This window comes from Papaver somniferum, chromosome 10 (assembly GCF_003573695.1).
Source record: "Papaver somniferum cultivar HN1 chromosome 10, ASM357369v1, whole genome shotgun sequence".
Classification (NCBI taxonomy): Eukaryota; Viridiplantae; Streptophyta; class Magnoliopsida; order Ranunculales; family Papaveraceae; genus Papaver; species Papaver somniferum.
The window spans coordinates 16,642,715-16,657,687 of NC_039367.1; the positions used below are offsets into that span (position 1 = coordinate 16,642,715).

General features: G+C 35.5%; 1 protein-coding gene across 1 annotated transcript; it reads left to right on the forward strand.

The window, feature by feature from the left end:
- Nucleotides 1–3,071: 3,071 nt before the first annotated feature.
- Nucleotides 3,072–11,956, forward strand: LOC113317209 (GDSL esterase/lipase At4g01130-like). Its single transcript, XM_026565350.1, has 5 exons — nucleotides 3,072–3,410; nucleotides 10,324–10,533; nucleotides 10,646–10,818; nucleotides 11,157–11,427; nucleotides 11,571–11,956. Exons 1-5 carry the CDS (start codon nucleotides 3,140–3,142, stop codon nucleotides 11,837–11,839), a joined length of 1,194 nt encoding a protein of 397 aa, XP_026421135.1. The 5' UTR covers nucleotides 3,072–3,139; the 3' UTR covers nucleotides 11,840–11,956.
- Nucleotides 11,957–14,973: the final 3,017 nt, after the last annotated feature.

Genomic DNA, 14,973 nt, shown 5'->3' on the forward strand with positions numbered 1-14,973 from the left:
GAGGCCTACTAATCATTTATGCACTTCTGGCTAAGCTATGAAGCTTACTTGGTGCATAGTCCACATATGCACCTTCAACCAACTACCCCTCCTTATGTATGTTTCAAAGACATTTTTTACAACTTAAAGTTGAGGAGGAAAATGACACTCATCAAGTCCATTTTTGAGGTGCTTGCTTCACAATTCATGTTCGTTGCCATGTTTCTCTGAATAACCGACCATGATGGTTGTACATTCAGCTCTGGCCCACAGGCCAATTCCAATATCCGGCAATGATGGCCGGATATTTCCTAAGCCAGTCTGCTCTGGCTCGATGCAACTCAGTGATGTGACATTGGTCCTAAGCCAATGACATGGTAATTTACTATGTTAGCACTAGTTATTCTCAAGGCTATCTACCTAACTGTCCTAAAGCACCAATTGATGTGAGATTGGTCTTCGGACAATATAGCTTACCCTAATGCGCCATGATTGGCTCTAGGCCACTATAGCTTGGAGGTTGCACCCTCTTGGTGCCATATTGGCCTTGACCAATATGCCTAACATAATGCGCCATTTTGGCACCGTATTGGCCTAGGACAATGTTCCTTTTACTACGTATCTGAACTTGAGATGAAGCTTCGTCTCATGTCATGGCGTATCTTTGAGCATGCGCCATACTAAAAACACAGGGTGTTACACTTTTGATTGTCAAAATTCTTATGGATTTTGTCAAAGGGGTGGGGGAAAACGTTTACAATTTTTTTTCTTTCTTTTCCCGACAAATTGACTCGTCTGGATATGTCTCATCTTGATCTGAATCTAACTAAATATTTACAATTTATTTTTCTTTCTTTTCCTGACCAATTGACTCGTCTGGATATGACTCATCTTGATCTGAATCTAACTCATTATGTCTGACTTAAAAGTTGTTACTTAGTAGAGTTACAAAAAACATTTGAATGCAGTTATGTGCCCGACGAGTCAGGTACCACATGATACCTAACTCAAATATCCCTTAGTCGGATGTATGAGCCGTGTCAGACATCAAAAAAACTAAAAAATAAATGACCTGACATCTGATTTGGGCTGAATCAGATGCTAGTCAAATTCAGATCACGAGTCAGACCCAAACAAACAAGGTGTTAGTTTAACTCACGATATAATGCTTTCTTTCTAAGTACGGTCTTTCATTTTTACCGATACATGAATCTACCAATTTGGAGGTAAAATTAAAATATTAAGTAGTTCCATCCTTATATGTTGATCAAAATTATTTTTATTGGATCAAATTTCCGCTCATGAATGATTAATGAGTACGTTGAATAAACTTCTCAAAGTTTTGTGATTTGGTTATGGGTTTTCATATATTCGGTGTTTTATATAGTATTTAACTCTACACGTTAAAAGTTTCCTTCTCCTCTAAAATTATAGAAACACTAGCCTCCTGGGCCCCTTATGCTCTTATTTGCTCATATGGAGCAGGTCTGAGTAGGCTAAACTCATCCTAGTCTCTTCTACTACATGTTTTCCTTTCTAATCTCCTTTCAGAAGGGAAAACAAGTACTCCTATTTGGTTTGTATGTACGCAGAAACTTTAATGATGATGGACGTAGAAACTTTAGTGTAAAACTCTATTGGTCATATAACAAACACCGTTATCTATTGTATGAGACTCAAATCTTCTTCCTATAAAAATAAAATAATATATAATGAACTTATTTTAAGAAGAAGTTTGAGTATGAGATTTGAATCTTCTTCTTATAAAAATTAAATAATTTGGGACATTTGACGGGTCTATGATTCTACTATGTCTTGTTGTTTCCCTTTGTTTGCTTGTTTTGCTGGACTCTTCATCCAGCCCAACCAAAACATCTAAGACCATCTGATGTTTACAGAAAATAGGTCATGCTTTTGGTCTTGGGTCTTTCGTTGCGATTTTATTAGTTCAACACTGCTTTGATAAACAAGCTTTTAGAGTCATTTTTACTAATAATTGACTCTGTCATTTTTGTCACCATGACAAGATCCTAAAATTATAATTCTTTTAAGTGATGGTGTGGTGCTTGGCAGGTGCAAACGGAGAATGCTCACCACTCGCACCTTCCAAGCACCAAACCTCACTGCCAATAAAAATAGCAGCACCAGTAGCTCTACAGCGGCAACTTTTTGTAAAGTGAGGCAACCCCATAATACCACTATCAACTGTTGTGTGGCCAACAACTTCAGAAAGTGCAGCACCAGAAAAGAGACTAGCTGAGCTCAATACTAGATTTGAAGATTTGAACCACTTAAAAAATCTGATTGTGTCCTAGGTTTCAGAACCTATGCTCCACACGTCTGTCTGCAATCTTCCAACTTACACAAACCAATAACTGCAACTGAATAGAGGAAATATGTGAGTAAGATGGGCAACTAACACCTTATTTTGTACTGCACCACGGCCTGGTGGCACTTGGTATATTATTTACACCTCTTACTGCAACAAACTTCAGCCAAAACCAGCAAATGAAGGTATCCAAAACAGCACCACACACACCAAAGAGCAGCAATACTCACCAGTTGGCAAAAAAGATTAAAATTGAGAAAATCGAATGCAAGAGCATTCAACCGAACAAGTAACAAGAAATTGAACACCTCATTAGATAAGTGAAACAGAAGTAACGGATCTTATAAAAACGAAATGCAAATAGGCACACTCGACGGGAAGCGCCAACACAAACACTTACAAACACCTTATACTTGGCCGCCAGAAGTTTCTGATCGTGCCAAATCGGCAAGTACCGGTCATCCAATTACTACAAACTGCTGGATTAACCTTCATAAACAACTTGACACATCAATCTTCCTTTAATCTCTTCTCGACAGATCCTGCTCCGGCCCTGACACTGCGTAAAGATTCCCTTAACAACACCTGGTTCGGCCCTGACACTGTGCAAAGATTCTCTTAGCATCGCCTCCAATTGTTGTAAAACAATGATAATTTAACACGCGTCGGTTTCACGGTTATTTCACTATATTGTACGTGCATAAATAATAAGGGATAAGATTTTTTTTGTTTGGATATAAATAAGTGATAAGATGAACACAACTTTGGTATGCTTTTCAAATCTGGCCTAAAGCCACTCTACTCACTCGCATGTACTAACAACACCAAGAAATGGATCATCAAATCCCACGGCGGAATTTGGGAGGTTTCCGGCTTTCTATAATCATATGGGTCTTTTCTATTGTGGGTGTTACAATGATAATGAATTTTACCGTCGAAGCGAAATGTGACTTCAAAGCGATATTCAATTTTGGTGACTCGAATTCGGATACAGGTGGGTTTTGGGCTGCATTCCCCGCTCAGTCCGGTCCTTTTGGAATGACTTACTTCAAGAAACCGTCCGGCCGTGCTTCTGATGGAAGACTAATTATCGACTTCTTAGGTAAACTTAACAGTTTTCTTTATAGCATTAATCGATTTTTTTTTGTTTCTTTTTTTTATGGTTCAGTAAATAATCCTGCTAGTAATACCATGCCATCTCCAGAAGAAGAGGAGCTTCTAAAATCTTAGAAACCATGTTTACACTATCTATAGAACTTCAGAAATAATGAGATTAATTACCCGATAAATTTGAATGAATATTACCTACCATTTAATGGACTCAAGTTGATACCGGCTCGCAGGCCCAGGTAAAGGCAAATATACTCGAGCTATCCTACACCTACTCTAGGAACAAAACACACATCCACTTTCGCCAAGTTTCATTTTCTTGAAGCTGTGCCAGAAAATGTGCGGCTTCATTTCTTGGATGAGGTCAAAAACCTTATCATGGTCTTTTTGCTCGGCTCTACACATCCGCTGTATCCATATGACACCCAGAATTTTGTTGGTGAGAAAAAATGGTGAGACACACTTCCCTTTAGGATTAACCTTGGACCTAGAAACTACTGGTCTATGACAGTTGACGAACTATCTCGTATAAAAACACCTGGAACTTCCATCATCAGTAAAAGTTTCAAATTTTGCATCTTTCACTTTGGATATAACATCAGCATCGTCTTCCATTCCCATATATCCAAAAATACCCAACAAACGAGATTTTGTTGGAACCCAAATTTGTCCATCACTATCATTAGAACTAACTTCATACTCAGCAGTAATCATGCATTGTTTCACATGTGTTAAATATTTTAGTTACTAACTACACTTGTAATTCTCTGATGAGGAAGGATGCATTATCGGATGTTTGTAATTCTCTTTTGTTTTAATGAATGGATGTGTTTCTCAGCAAAAAAAAAAAAAAAAAAAAAAAAAAAAAAAAAAAAAAAAAAAAAAAAAAAAAAAAAAAAAAGAAAGAAAACTACACTTGTAAATGAAACCATAACGGGACGGTCGAAGGGAGTCCTTTTATAGATGAAAGAAGGGGTTTTTGTCCATTACGTGGCGCTTTTTTTCTTTTAAAATCGACTCAATTAAATAAGAATCGATGGTTTTTGCCGAAAGATGAATTGAAATTATAATCGGACAACAGAAGGGAGTCCTTCTATAGGATGAAAAAAAAGGGTCTTTGTCCGTCACCAACACTTTTTTTTCCTAAATTAGTAATATAGAATCTATCATTATGAATTAAAAAATTACAAATAACTGGTTGGAATCTTCGCAAATAGGTGGACACCAACACTCTTCCGTATAATTATCCCTAATCTGTGAAAAACAAGTTACAATTCTTTGCGTTAACAACGAACCTAAACAAGTGATTGTGCAGTCTCTTCAAAAGATTAACTGTGACTCACCAAGTTCCCCGAATGTTGTAAAAGCTAAAGTGTCGAAATCAAAGCATTTACCAAAGTATTTTTTATGTTTGCGCGAAATGGTATTGCTCAAAGCTAAACCTGGCTGAAAAGCTCGAACTCCTCCACCAGTAAAATGCGACACCCCAGCCACATTTAAACAGACATCATGACCATTATCCCAGTTGTAAACCAGAATATCCGTTGGTCTCAGAGCCCCACCATCATTAGACAAGAATCCCAAAGCAACCTTCTTCCTAGCTGGAACACCAGCCCGATAGCACATATCAACAATAGTGCCATGGACAAGTTCGTGCCGAAATTTGAGCCCCGCCTCATGAGCACAATGCAAAGCATGATCCCGAAAGCAATCCATATCTCGGTCACAAAAGGCACATGGACTATCTGTCGTATATAGAGGGATGCCCAGGCGATAACAAAGAATTGCACTAAATTGGCGCACCCTTTAACATCTGATTGAGCCCCTCAATGGGTAACGCTTTGAGAAAATCCAGAGCATAATTGGACTTGTTATATTTCCAGAGGCACAGTCACAATCTGACATAGAAAACTTCTCAGACATCTTTTTCATGACAAGCTAAGGATAACCTCTATGGGCTAGATTGAGCTGCTAGATTGGCCAAAAAGTGTTGCAAATCAAAGAAAAAGTGTGGTTTATAAGTTAACACTTGCACTTGCTAGTTCTCTCTCCTAGCATTTGCTCGCAGTCCAACTAGCAGCGAGATTGAAACGTTGAACTGTTCTGCGCTCAAAAAGTAACTTTAACGTTGAACCATTCAATGCTCTATATTTTTACTAAATGTTTAGAGAGAACGTGATGGAGAGAGAGGAAAAAGAGGGAGAGAGATAGGTAAAAGAGGGAGAGAGAAATGGTAACGATTAGTTGTTTAGAAAATAAAATCATGTGACGCTGTTTGGTTCAGCGCTGTTTTATTCAGCGTTTCGCTGCTAGACTAGAAATACCATAGGACTTAGGAGATTTCCCTAGCTGACGTGGATTGTCAATCTAGCTGCTAGATTAGAAGACCATAGGGGTTAGCCTTAGGCAGTAAGATCTTGGGATGAGGGGCAGTAAGATCGACGTTGACATTAGGGCATGCACTTGATCATAACTCCATAGACCGCAAAACACCAAGATTAGAACCCATGAAAAGAATGTTGTGCAAGATAACAAGTTGAAGGGGTTGTGTCTGGATAATCGATTCCCAAACCACCATACCTAACCTAAGAGCTAAAGAAATAAGTCGATGTTGTAACAACTCCATACCTGGTCCAATAATGTGATGCACATGTTAGAATAAATGAAAATAAAAAATGCCATGTGCCTTTGTTAAGTACTCATACATAGTAGTATGCATAGAAAATATAGCTTAGAAATCCCGGTACAACTTTTCAGCAAATGTAATTCACACTGAGGATCTTCTAATTTTTTCACAGCATCCATCAACTTCGTAGTTTTGAGAACTATAGGCTTACCTAAATCACTGCAATAGACATGGCCAAGACACCCCCCCCCCCCCCCCTCCACAAGCAAGTTAATCCCTTTTGCAGGTCTACCAATCTGGGGAAGGAAAAGCATCAATACAATGTGCATTAACTGATAGCCAGAATACAGGATGTAGGGTGAGTGCAAAGAGAAAGGGGCCAAGAGGATCTCCCTGCTGAACTCCTTGGGTAGACGACAATGTAGAATCATTATAATATAGCTTAGGAGGTTGAGAGTAGCAAAACTCCACCCACTTAGAAATAGATGAACACCTAGTTCTCACTTCTTGGAGCATAGGCAGTCCTACTCACCTAGTTTTATCTTTAAAGGATTCAATCGAACAGGAGTTGACCGTTTTCCCCCAAAAATTGAATTGATAATCAAATATTTATAACCTCAACTATTGTGAGACACCATCCATTCAATCAAAATTCGAGTTCGGCGTTAATTATTTCGTAAAGAAAACCCCTTAAAAACCATGGTGTAATGTAATTTTTATAATTTTGTACAATTCAACATAAATGGACCAATATTGATCATATTTTTCCAGAATTGATTTGATAATCAAATAATTAGGGTCACTAATTATATTTGAACTCCATAAAATCTAATGAATTCGATCAATTTCACCCTCATTTACTTCAAATTAAAACAAAAAATGAATAACTGTGGTGAAATAAAAACCATGGTATAAAACAAAAGTATTTGCAACAGATATGTGTGTTCTAATTAATTTATTGTCGCATAATTAAGTATAAACAGACTACCCTGATGCAAAATTAGGGCTTCACGGCTACGAACTATACCACCAAAATCCATTCATTTTTTATTTTGTTCCCTCTGTGTCTTAATAACTAATTTTGTGAGTATAGATATTTTGTTTATGATTAGTTAGAGTTCGTCTATCTAAATCATTATCAATTGGTAGTCATCTTTCATCTCATATGAACCCTATAGGTTCATTTAATTTTCTTGATTTTTCTATATGATTTAATCTCTTGATTTTTGACGATTATATATCAATTTTCCTTTCGATGTGTCAAGTATAAACCTACATAATAAATGATCAAATTTAAACAGAATTGAAACATATCAATCAAAATTTTGTTTCGGAAACATAACAAACAACAATCAAGAATATCAATTTTTTCAGTAACGCAATAGAACGAGTACGTGAAATATGAAATTGAAGCAAAACTCATTTCATGTATTGATTAAGAATTAACACGAATTACTATCAGAAAGAATCAGTTTCCTTGCATTGCTTTGCTAGTCTCCTCATGTTCAAAATTTCTCGTTTTATTTCATATTCATTTTGTTTATCTTTTAATTTCATGTTGTTCTATTTTATATTTACTTTAGTTTAGTGTTTATATTTTCTTCATTCACAGAAACAAATTATTCTGATTAATGTCATGGTATAGAATTCTTACCACCCAATTTATTTAATTGTTACAAACATTTAGTTTTAACGAGATGGATGCGCAGCAGCGGGTGCCCACTGAAAATTTCGTTAAAAAATCTTTGTGTTAAGTTTTATTTAATATGTTTTATTTATTTCAAATGGGTCGTCTGTCATTAACAAGATTCAAATGGTGTTAACTTGGTCAAGATGACGTCAGCTTGACCAAATTTAAAAAGCCAACAAACTATTTATTGACTAGTCTTTGGTTGATCACGAGCTAAATGCATCCAGTGCATGTTCTACAACCCAGACCCTAATAAGACGGTAAACTTACTATCCTTTAATAAAAATAACTCATGTCTGATAGTAAGAGAAGTATCCACCATTTAATAACGAAGGAATAAAGAAAAACCATTCATTTTCAAGATCCATGAAAATAAATTTAGGTTTTCGTTACAAAAACTCAAATGTGGGATTTGTTGGACCATGGGGTTTGGTGGGATTATAGTTTTTTGGTCTATTTGGCATCTAAGTTCTTAGGTTCATGTTTCATTTGGAAAGGTGAGGAACTCATGTAACTACCTTTTACCATTATCACCTGCTAATTTTTATATCTCAGCTCAAAACCATTATCACTCTTGTTTTTCATCGTATCTTGCACATAACATATCATCCTCATCATCAATTATTTAATCAAACCTTCTGAACGACATCATTACCAGGAGTCACTCATATCTTCTGCGTATACCACGAAAAAATCTAGAAAAATTCATATATATACGTATATAACAAGAAATGTATAATTAAAATTTGTAACATGATATTTACTTTATTATCGGTAGATAAAACAAAAAGTTAACTGGCCAATGTAACATGAAACATATAATTAAATAATTGTTAACTATAATGTTTCTTATTTCAACTCAAGAGGAAAACACAAGTTTTATATTAACCAAATACTAGGAAAACACTGTTCAATTTAGGGTTTAGTTTATTTTTATAGTCGCTCCATCTTTATTGGAGGTAAAATTTAAATCCTTACTTGATCGAGTTAAATTTGTTATAACCAATCCATTTTACGTAGAATTCGATCCACTTGTCCCAATTCCATGAGGATTTGTGAATTGATTAGGTTGTGAATGGAAAGAAAAATGGGGCTTATAAATTTCCTGTAATTCTTAAAACGATGTCAAATGATAAATTGGATCTTAGTCACGGGATTTATACAAATCAAAGGGTTTATTATTGAGTTATCAAATGCACTAGCGATTATGATTTCATAGGATTTGGTATCTTATGGAGTTATAAACTCATCGGAATGCAATTTATGCAACCAACCACCACATTAGTGAGAGGTAAGGAAAAATATTTATAAACTCATGGGAATCACAATTTATGTAACCAACCACCCCATTAGTGAGAGGTAGGAAGAATATTTATAAAATTGTTGAAAAAAGAATATATTAACCATGTTATTCCGTTAGTCCGCCAAATCTAGGAATACAATTTTATCATAATAAATGGATCAATAAATAATTGAAACTTTTAAAATGAAACTCTTATATTTGAGTTGAGTTTCATGTTTTAAAGTTTACTTTTGCATTCGTGAAAAATATGACTATTGTTAAACGGAGAGAAAAATGTGATCCGAGAAGTGCAAAAATCGTAGTTGACTCACTAAATAGGATCAACTCATCGCATTTCTCTTATCGTCTTCTTCTTTCATGAGAAAAAGAAAACCTAACTTCTAAATTGATTATAGTGTCCGTTGATTTTTTATACCACTGTAAAGAAGTTTTCGGATTCTATTACGACATGATAGGCTTACTTTGAAACAGGTTATGCAAATGGACGATTGAGTTACTCCCTTATATACTTACTTCTTGAAAGTTTCGTGAATCAAAGTGTGGACATGTTAGGAAAAGCAGGAATTGGCTTGGGATCATTATATTTTAGAAAATTTTAATTGGCAGACAACATCTATGATGTGTCTGGATCGAGAGTTCTGATTATATAGGAATTATTTACCATTTGTAAATATTGATGCTTATGATTAGTATTCAGCATCTTCGTTGAACTTTTTCCATCCCATTATGTGGAGTTATTTCAAACCCATGGTTCCATTACCAAACGACCATCTAACAAGATGCAGTACAAAGTCAGTAGTATGTAATCATAAAAATTTGAGTTAATTTTATGTAAAATAACACAATTACATTTTCCCTTCTCATTATCATCCTGTTTGTTTGGTTACTATGAAAATGAAGATTTCACAAATTTTAAGATCAATCTTCTAGGGTTCATGTCTCTCTCACAGAAGAAGATGACTAACGACAGATTTCTAGTTTATTTTTGAACATGTGAGAAAAGTGTGCGGCTGGTAAGGGGTAATTTAGTCAGAGGTAGAGATAAATGTGGGTTGAGCCTAGTTAATGAGTTGACTCCCATTTTTGCGCTCTTCCGATCATTTATTTTTCTCTCCCTTTAACAAAAATCAAAAATCTATCATAATTTAACTAAACTTTTCACAAAAGAAGTGTTGGATTCATCACTTCTCTTATTTGATTGTATTATTAGTTGAGTAATTTAGTAGTGTAAAAAATTACTTGTTTGTATCGATTTAATGATTTCCTTTCCTATTTACATATTGCAGCTCAAGCTTTAGGCTTACCATTTCTAAGTCCATATCTACAATCAATCGGATCAAACTTTACCCATGGGGCAAACTATGCAACATTGGCATCAACAGTTTTGCTTCCTAAGACTTCTCTTTTTGTAACAGGGATCAGCCCATTTGCTTTATCTATTCAACTCAACCAAATGAAGGAATTTAAAATTAGAGTTTCTCAACAAAACCCATCAGGTAAACCCTATTTCCATAATATAATGCTTAGCAAAGTGATTAGTTAATTACAATATTGAAGCTTAATATGATTAATATACTTTTGATATGTTATTTGGAACGACGAATGTAGATACACTCTATATTGGCCAATCACTATTTCCAACTTACGACATTTTCGGCCAATCACTTTACACACTCTATATTGGTCAAAATGACTTCACGTCAAACTTAGCGGCTATTGGAATTCACGGGATGAAACAATATCTTCCTCAAGTTGTTGCCCAAATTGCTGATACTGTCAAAGTAAGTTTTAAATATTCAGAAAATTAATCTATGGATTCCAAAATTCACACGAGTAATGAATACAACCCCACGTAGATACCATACACTTGTTAGTTAGGCTAACCATTTAGGTGAATGCACCCTATCGGAAGGTGTGGATATCTAGACTGGGAGTACATAGATTCTTCCATCACTTAAGTATGTTTGGTCAAGAAGATAAGTTATGTTTAATTAAAATAAATTATCCCCAATTGTAGCATCTCCTAGACCTTGCAGATATTAATTGTTATAGTATTAGATAGGCTATCTTTGATTTACCTCTAAATAAATAACATTATTTGTATCTATGTGTATATCAGGAGCTGTATGATTTAGGAGGAAGTTCATTCCTAGTACTTAATCTTGCACCAATTGGATGTTACCCAGCATTTCTTGTTCAACTACCTCACAATAATTCTGATCTAGATATGTATGGATGCATGATTTCGTATAACAATGCAGTCATCGAATATAATGACATGCTAAAGAATGCTCTTGATCGCACACGAAAAACACTAATCGATGCACATGTAATATATGTGGATACTCACTCTGTTTATCTCGAGATTTTTAGGCACCCAATGTATCACGGTAAGTTTCCGGGCATGGAATTCTTTTAAATGGGTTTGATTTAAGTTAACTTATTCGGATATTACAATTAGTTTAGTTCTTTTTCCGTTTATTTTGTCCCTTCATTCTAAAATTAGTTATTCTTTATGCATTGGATTTTTAAGGGCTACAATATGGAACAAAAGCATGTTGTGGATTCGGTGGTGGAGATTACAATTTTGACCCCGAAGTGTATTGTGGCAATAGAAAAGTCGTTAATGGAAGTACTATAACAACAACAACGTGCTCAGATCCAGAAAACTATGCAAGTTGGGATGGTATTCATGCAACTGAAGCTGCAAATAAACTCATAACATGGGCCATTCTTAATGGAACTTATTTTGATCCTCCATTTCCCCTTGGTGAATATTGTGAGCTTCATCCGATAGGGTAACTTATATGGTTTAATTTGATGCACGCAGTGAAATAAAAGAAACATATATAATCATATGTATGAGTTTTCTATTGGAAACTATTTGTTTTAAATAATCATAAATATACATTTGTTGGATCTAATAGACATGGAAAAAATGTATGTTAATACCCTAGAATTTCAAAGATTTTGCTTTAGTATCCCAATTGGGTATCAAACCCTAGTTTTAGTCTTTTAATAAACTTGATTTTATATGAGATGACTAAAATACCTCTTTTTATTTATTTAAAAAACTTAGCTTTATCTTAATTTTCTTGGTTGCTATTAGAGTATCGTTCCGTCAAACTCACAAGTTTTGTTGTCAAATTTAGTTGATTAAAACTACATCAAGGTCAGTGTCGGACTTGGAATAGAGCATGCTAGTTGAATATGACAATTCACTAATCGACTTGAAAGTTGAAGACTAAAGAACAACAGAGACATCAACGAAACTTCATCAACAAAGGTTTGTGAAGACTGACTATATTATTTAATCATATTATCTACCATTTTATCTAGTAAGACACGTCGTACGACTTTAGAGTTCGGTGAATATTGCAAAGAAGAAATCTCGAGTACAAGCCCTGACTTGGTAAAACAAGAATCTTAAATTCGAGCAACATAGAATTTATCACACAGTAGGCTGAGAGAAATTTATTGTTCAACATATCACAATCACGTATTAATTTCATAAGGAGTCATTTAGTTAGTTTATATGTTCACAAACTTATTTTCTCAGTACACGACTTGGAACTTATAAATAATAAGACTTGATGAATATTTTTTAACTAACTCGTGTACACGAAATTATTTGGCCAGTTCGCGAACCGGTTGATTTTGAGATGTTCCTTGATACTTTTTCTCTAGTATACAATTGATTCAGATAGTTCGCGAACTGGTTGATTTTAAAAGGTTTCTGAACACTTTTTATAACTTGAGTAGAAGAACTAATTAGGAAATTCGTGAACTTATCGATACAAAAGGTTCATAAGACGACAAAATATTCACGAACTTTTTTGGACAGTTCACAAGCTATTTTGGTCTTGTGAGTTATTGAAATCCAACTTATGCTTAAAAGTTCACGAATAGCTTAACCATTTTTATTGGCTAACCACTTGGTGCACAACGTTTATGTGATGGACCGGAAAATCACGCCTTCGGAGCGAAGCCGGGAAGGATGAAACTCCTCGATGCACCACTCGTAAATACAGTGACCATGTCCTAAACTTTCGAGGCTCACCAGGAATGCAAGTTGTTTTCCTTTCCAAGTATATATCGCAAGCATGCATGATGTCTTAAATACATCTTTCACACTATTCCAACTCACCCTTGTTCTAAATAAGGTTAACAAGGGCATGCCTTAGACTTGCACATAGGCTATTGCAAGCCTATTTCCAGTTTTTTTACTACGCTTCAGTATTGCTGAAAGCATGCACTGATCTTGCTTGTGACAAGGGTGCATCATTAGGCTCATGTCGTACTCGTATTGCATTATCCTTGTCATGCAAGTAGCTTATGCAAGCTCCCTAACTTGTATACAAGCTTCCTTTCCTAAAAATGCCCAATTTGCAATTGGTGCATGCCTACCTCGAATGGATTGATAATAAGTATAAGGATCCGTGGAATGTACTACAACTTACCTTATGAAGTATGTCAACAATCATCTCTTGCATCGCATTTCGAATCCACATGATATGAGTTACGATAATGTCACAATCACCTCGCATTTAGATGATATAAGCGATAATGTGCTGGACCACTAATGTTTCAGCTCATTAAGGATGTCTACATACCTTATTTCGTACTTTGAAGAGATCAAGCATGGAATGTATTCCATCGATGTCGGGACAAGCAACTAAAGATAACTCATGTTGCAAGGCCAAAGTCAATCAATATCCTAGTTCATATAAGCCACAGGGTCTTTGCAAGATATGCAAAAGATTGTGTGTAACTGATACTCCCTTGTTAATTCCTTGAGTAAGCTTCCTCAATCGTTAACCAACCAATACCTCCTCCCTATATATGTTATTGACATCTCTACAGATTATGAAGAGGATGATCATCCACCAAGTACCGTCCTCGAGTAAGCTTCCTCGGGTAAGCAACACGTCATAATGATGCTTTTGCATCATATATCCTTTATCATCTAAGCTATAAGCTTAATGGAGGGGCCAACAAATAGCTTGGATGTTGTAAACGTCCCACATAAATATATTTTGGTGCATTATCAAGATGGGGCCCAAATAATGTGGTATAGAAATAAATTATTCGCGTCGCAATAAGAGCATATTTAACATAGCATCATAACAACCAATGAGGATATGAACGACGTTATATCCTCCTTATTTCACCTTCAACCAACTACTCCTCCATATATATGCCGAATTGAAATTTCTACAAGTACACATTCTGGGAAGGTTGACATTCACCAAGTACCACTTCCTCGAGGAAATTTCCTTGAGGAACATCGTCAACTTATTTTGGGAAAAATTTCACAGCATAATGGTAATGAGTTCAAGATGAGGCTTCATCTTGTTCATCGACACATCTTTGAGCATGCTTCATGTGAAAAGTGCGGGTGTTACATCTTATTTCAACTAGTATGAGGTTATATATTTTTGGAAATTGAATTATTGTCCCTCCTTCTGATGGGCCTTCACAAATATCCCTAAGCCTCTTTAAAAATATCCCTGATGACATAATTGAAATTTTTTCTAAAAACCGAATACCCTAATTCCTTATTTAGCATTTTTATCTCGTTCTTCTTCTCTTCGTTCTTCTTCACTTCTCATGACAGAGAATAAAAATCGCATCGCCTCCCACCACCATCTTCTCCCAACGACATCCACCACCACCATCTTCAATCGTCGCCACCACCGTTCCAACATCACTAGTTCCACCATCACCTTATATACTTCCATTAAATCCACCACCACAACCTAAATAGTCGATTTAGATTTGAAAAGTGATTGAAGATGGTGGCAGTGGATATAGGTTTTGATATGGTTTTTGAGTGTGCTGTTGTAGATGATATTGGAAAAAGAATATGATGAAGTTTGATGGTGTTTACAAATGATTTGAACAAGAAATCAAGGAAGAGTTTTGCTGCTACAGAT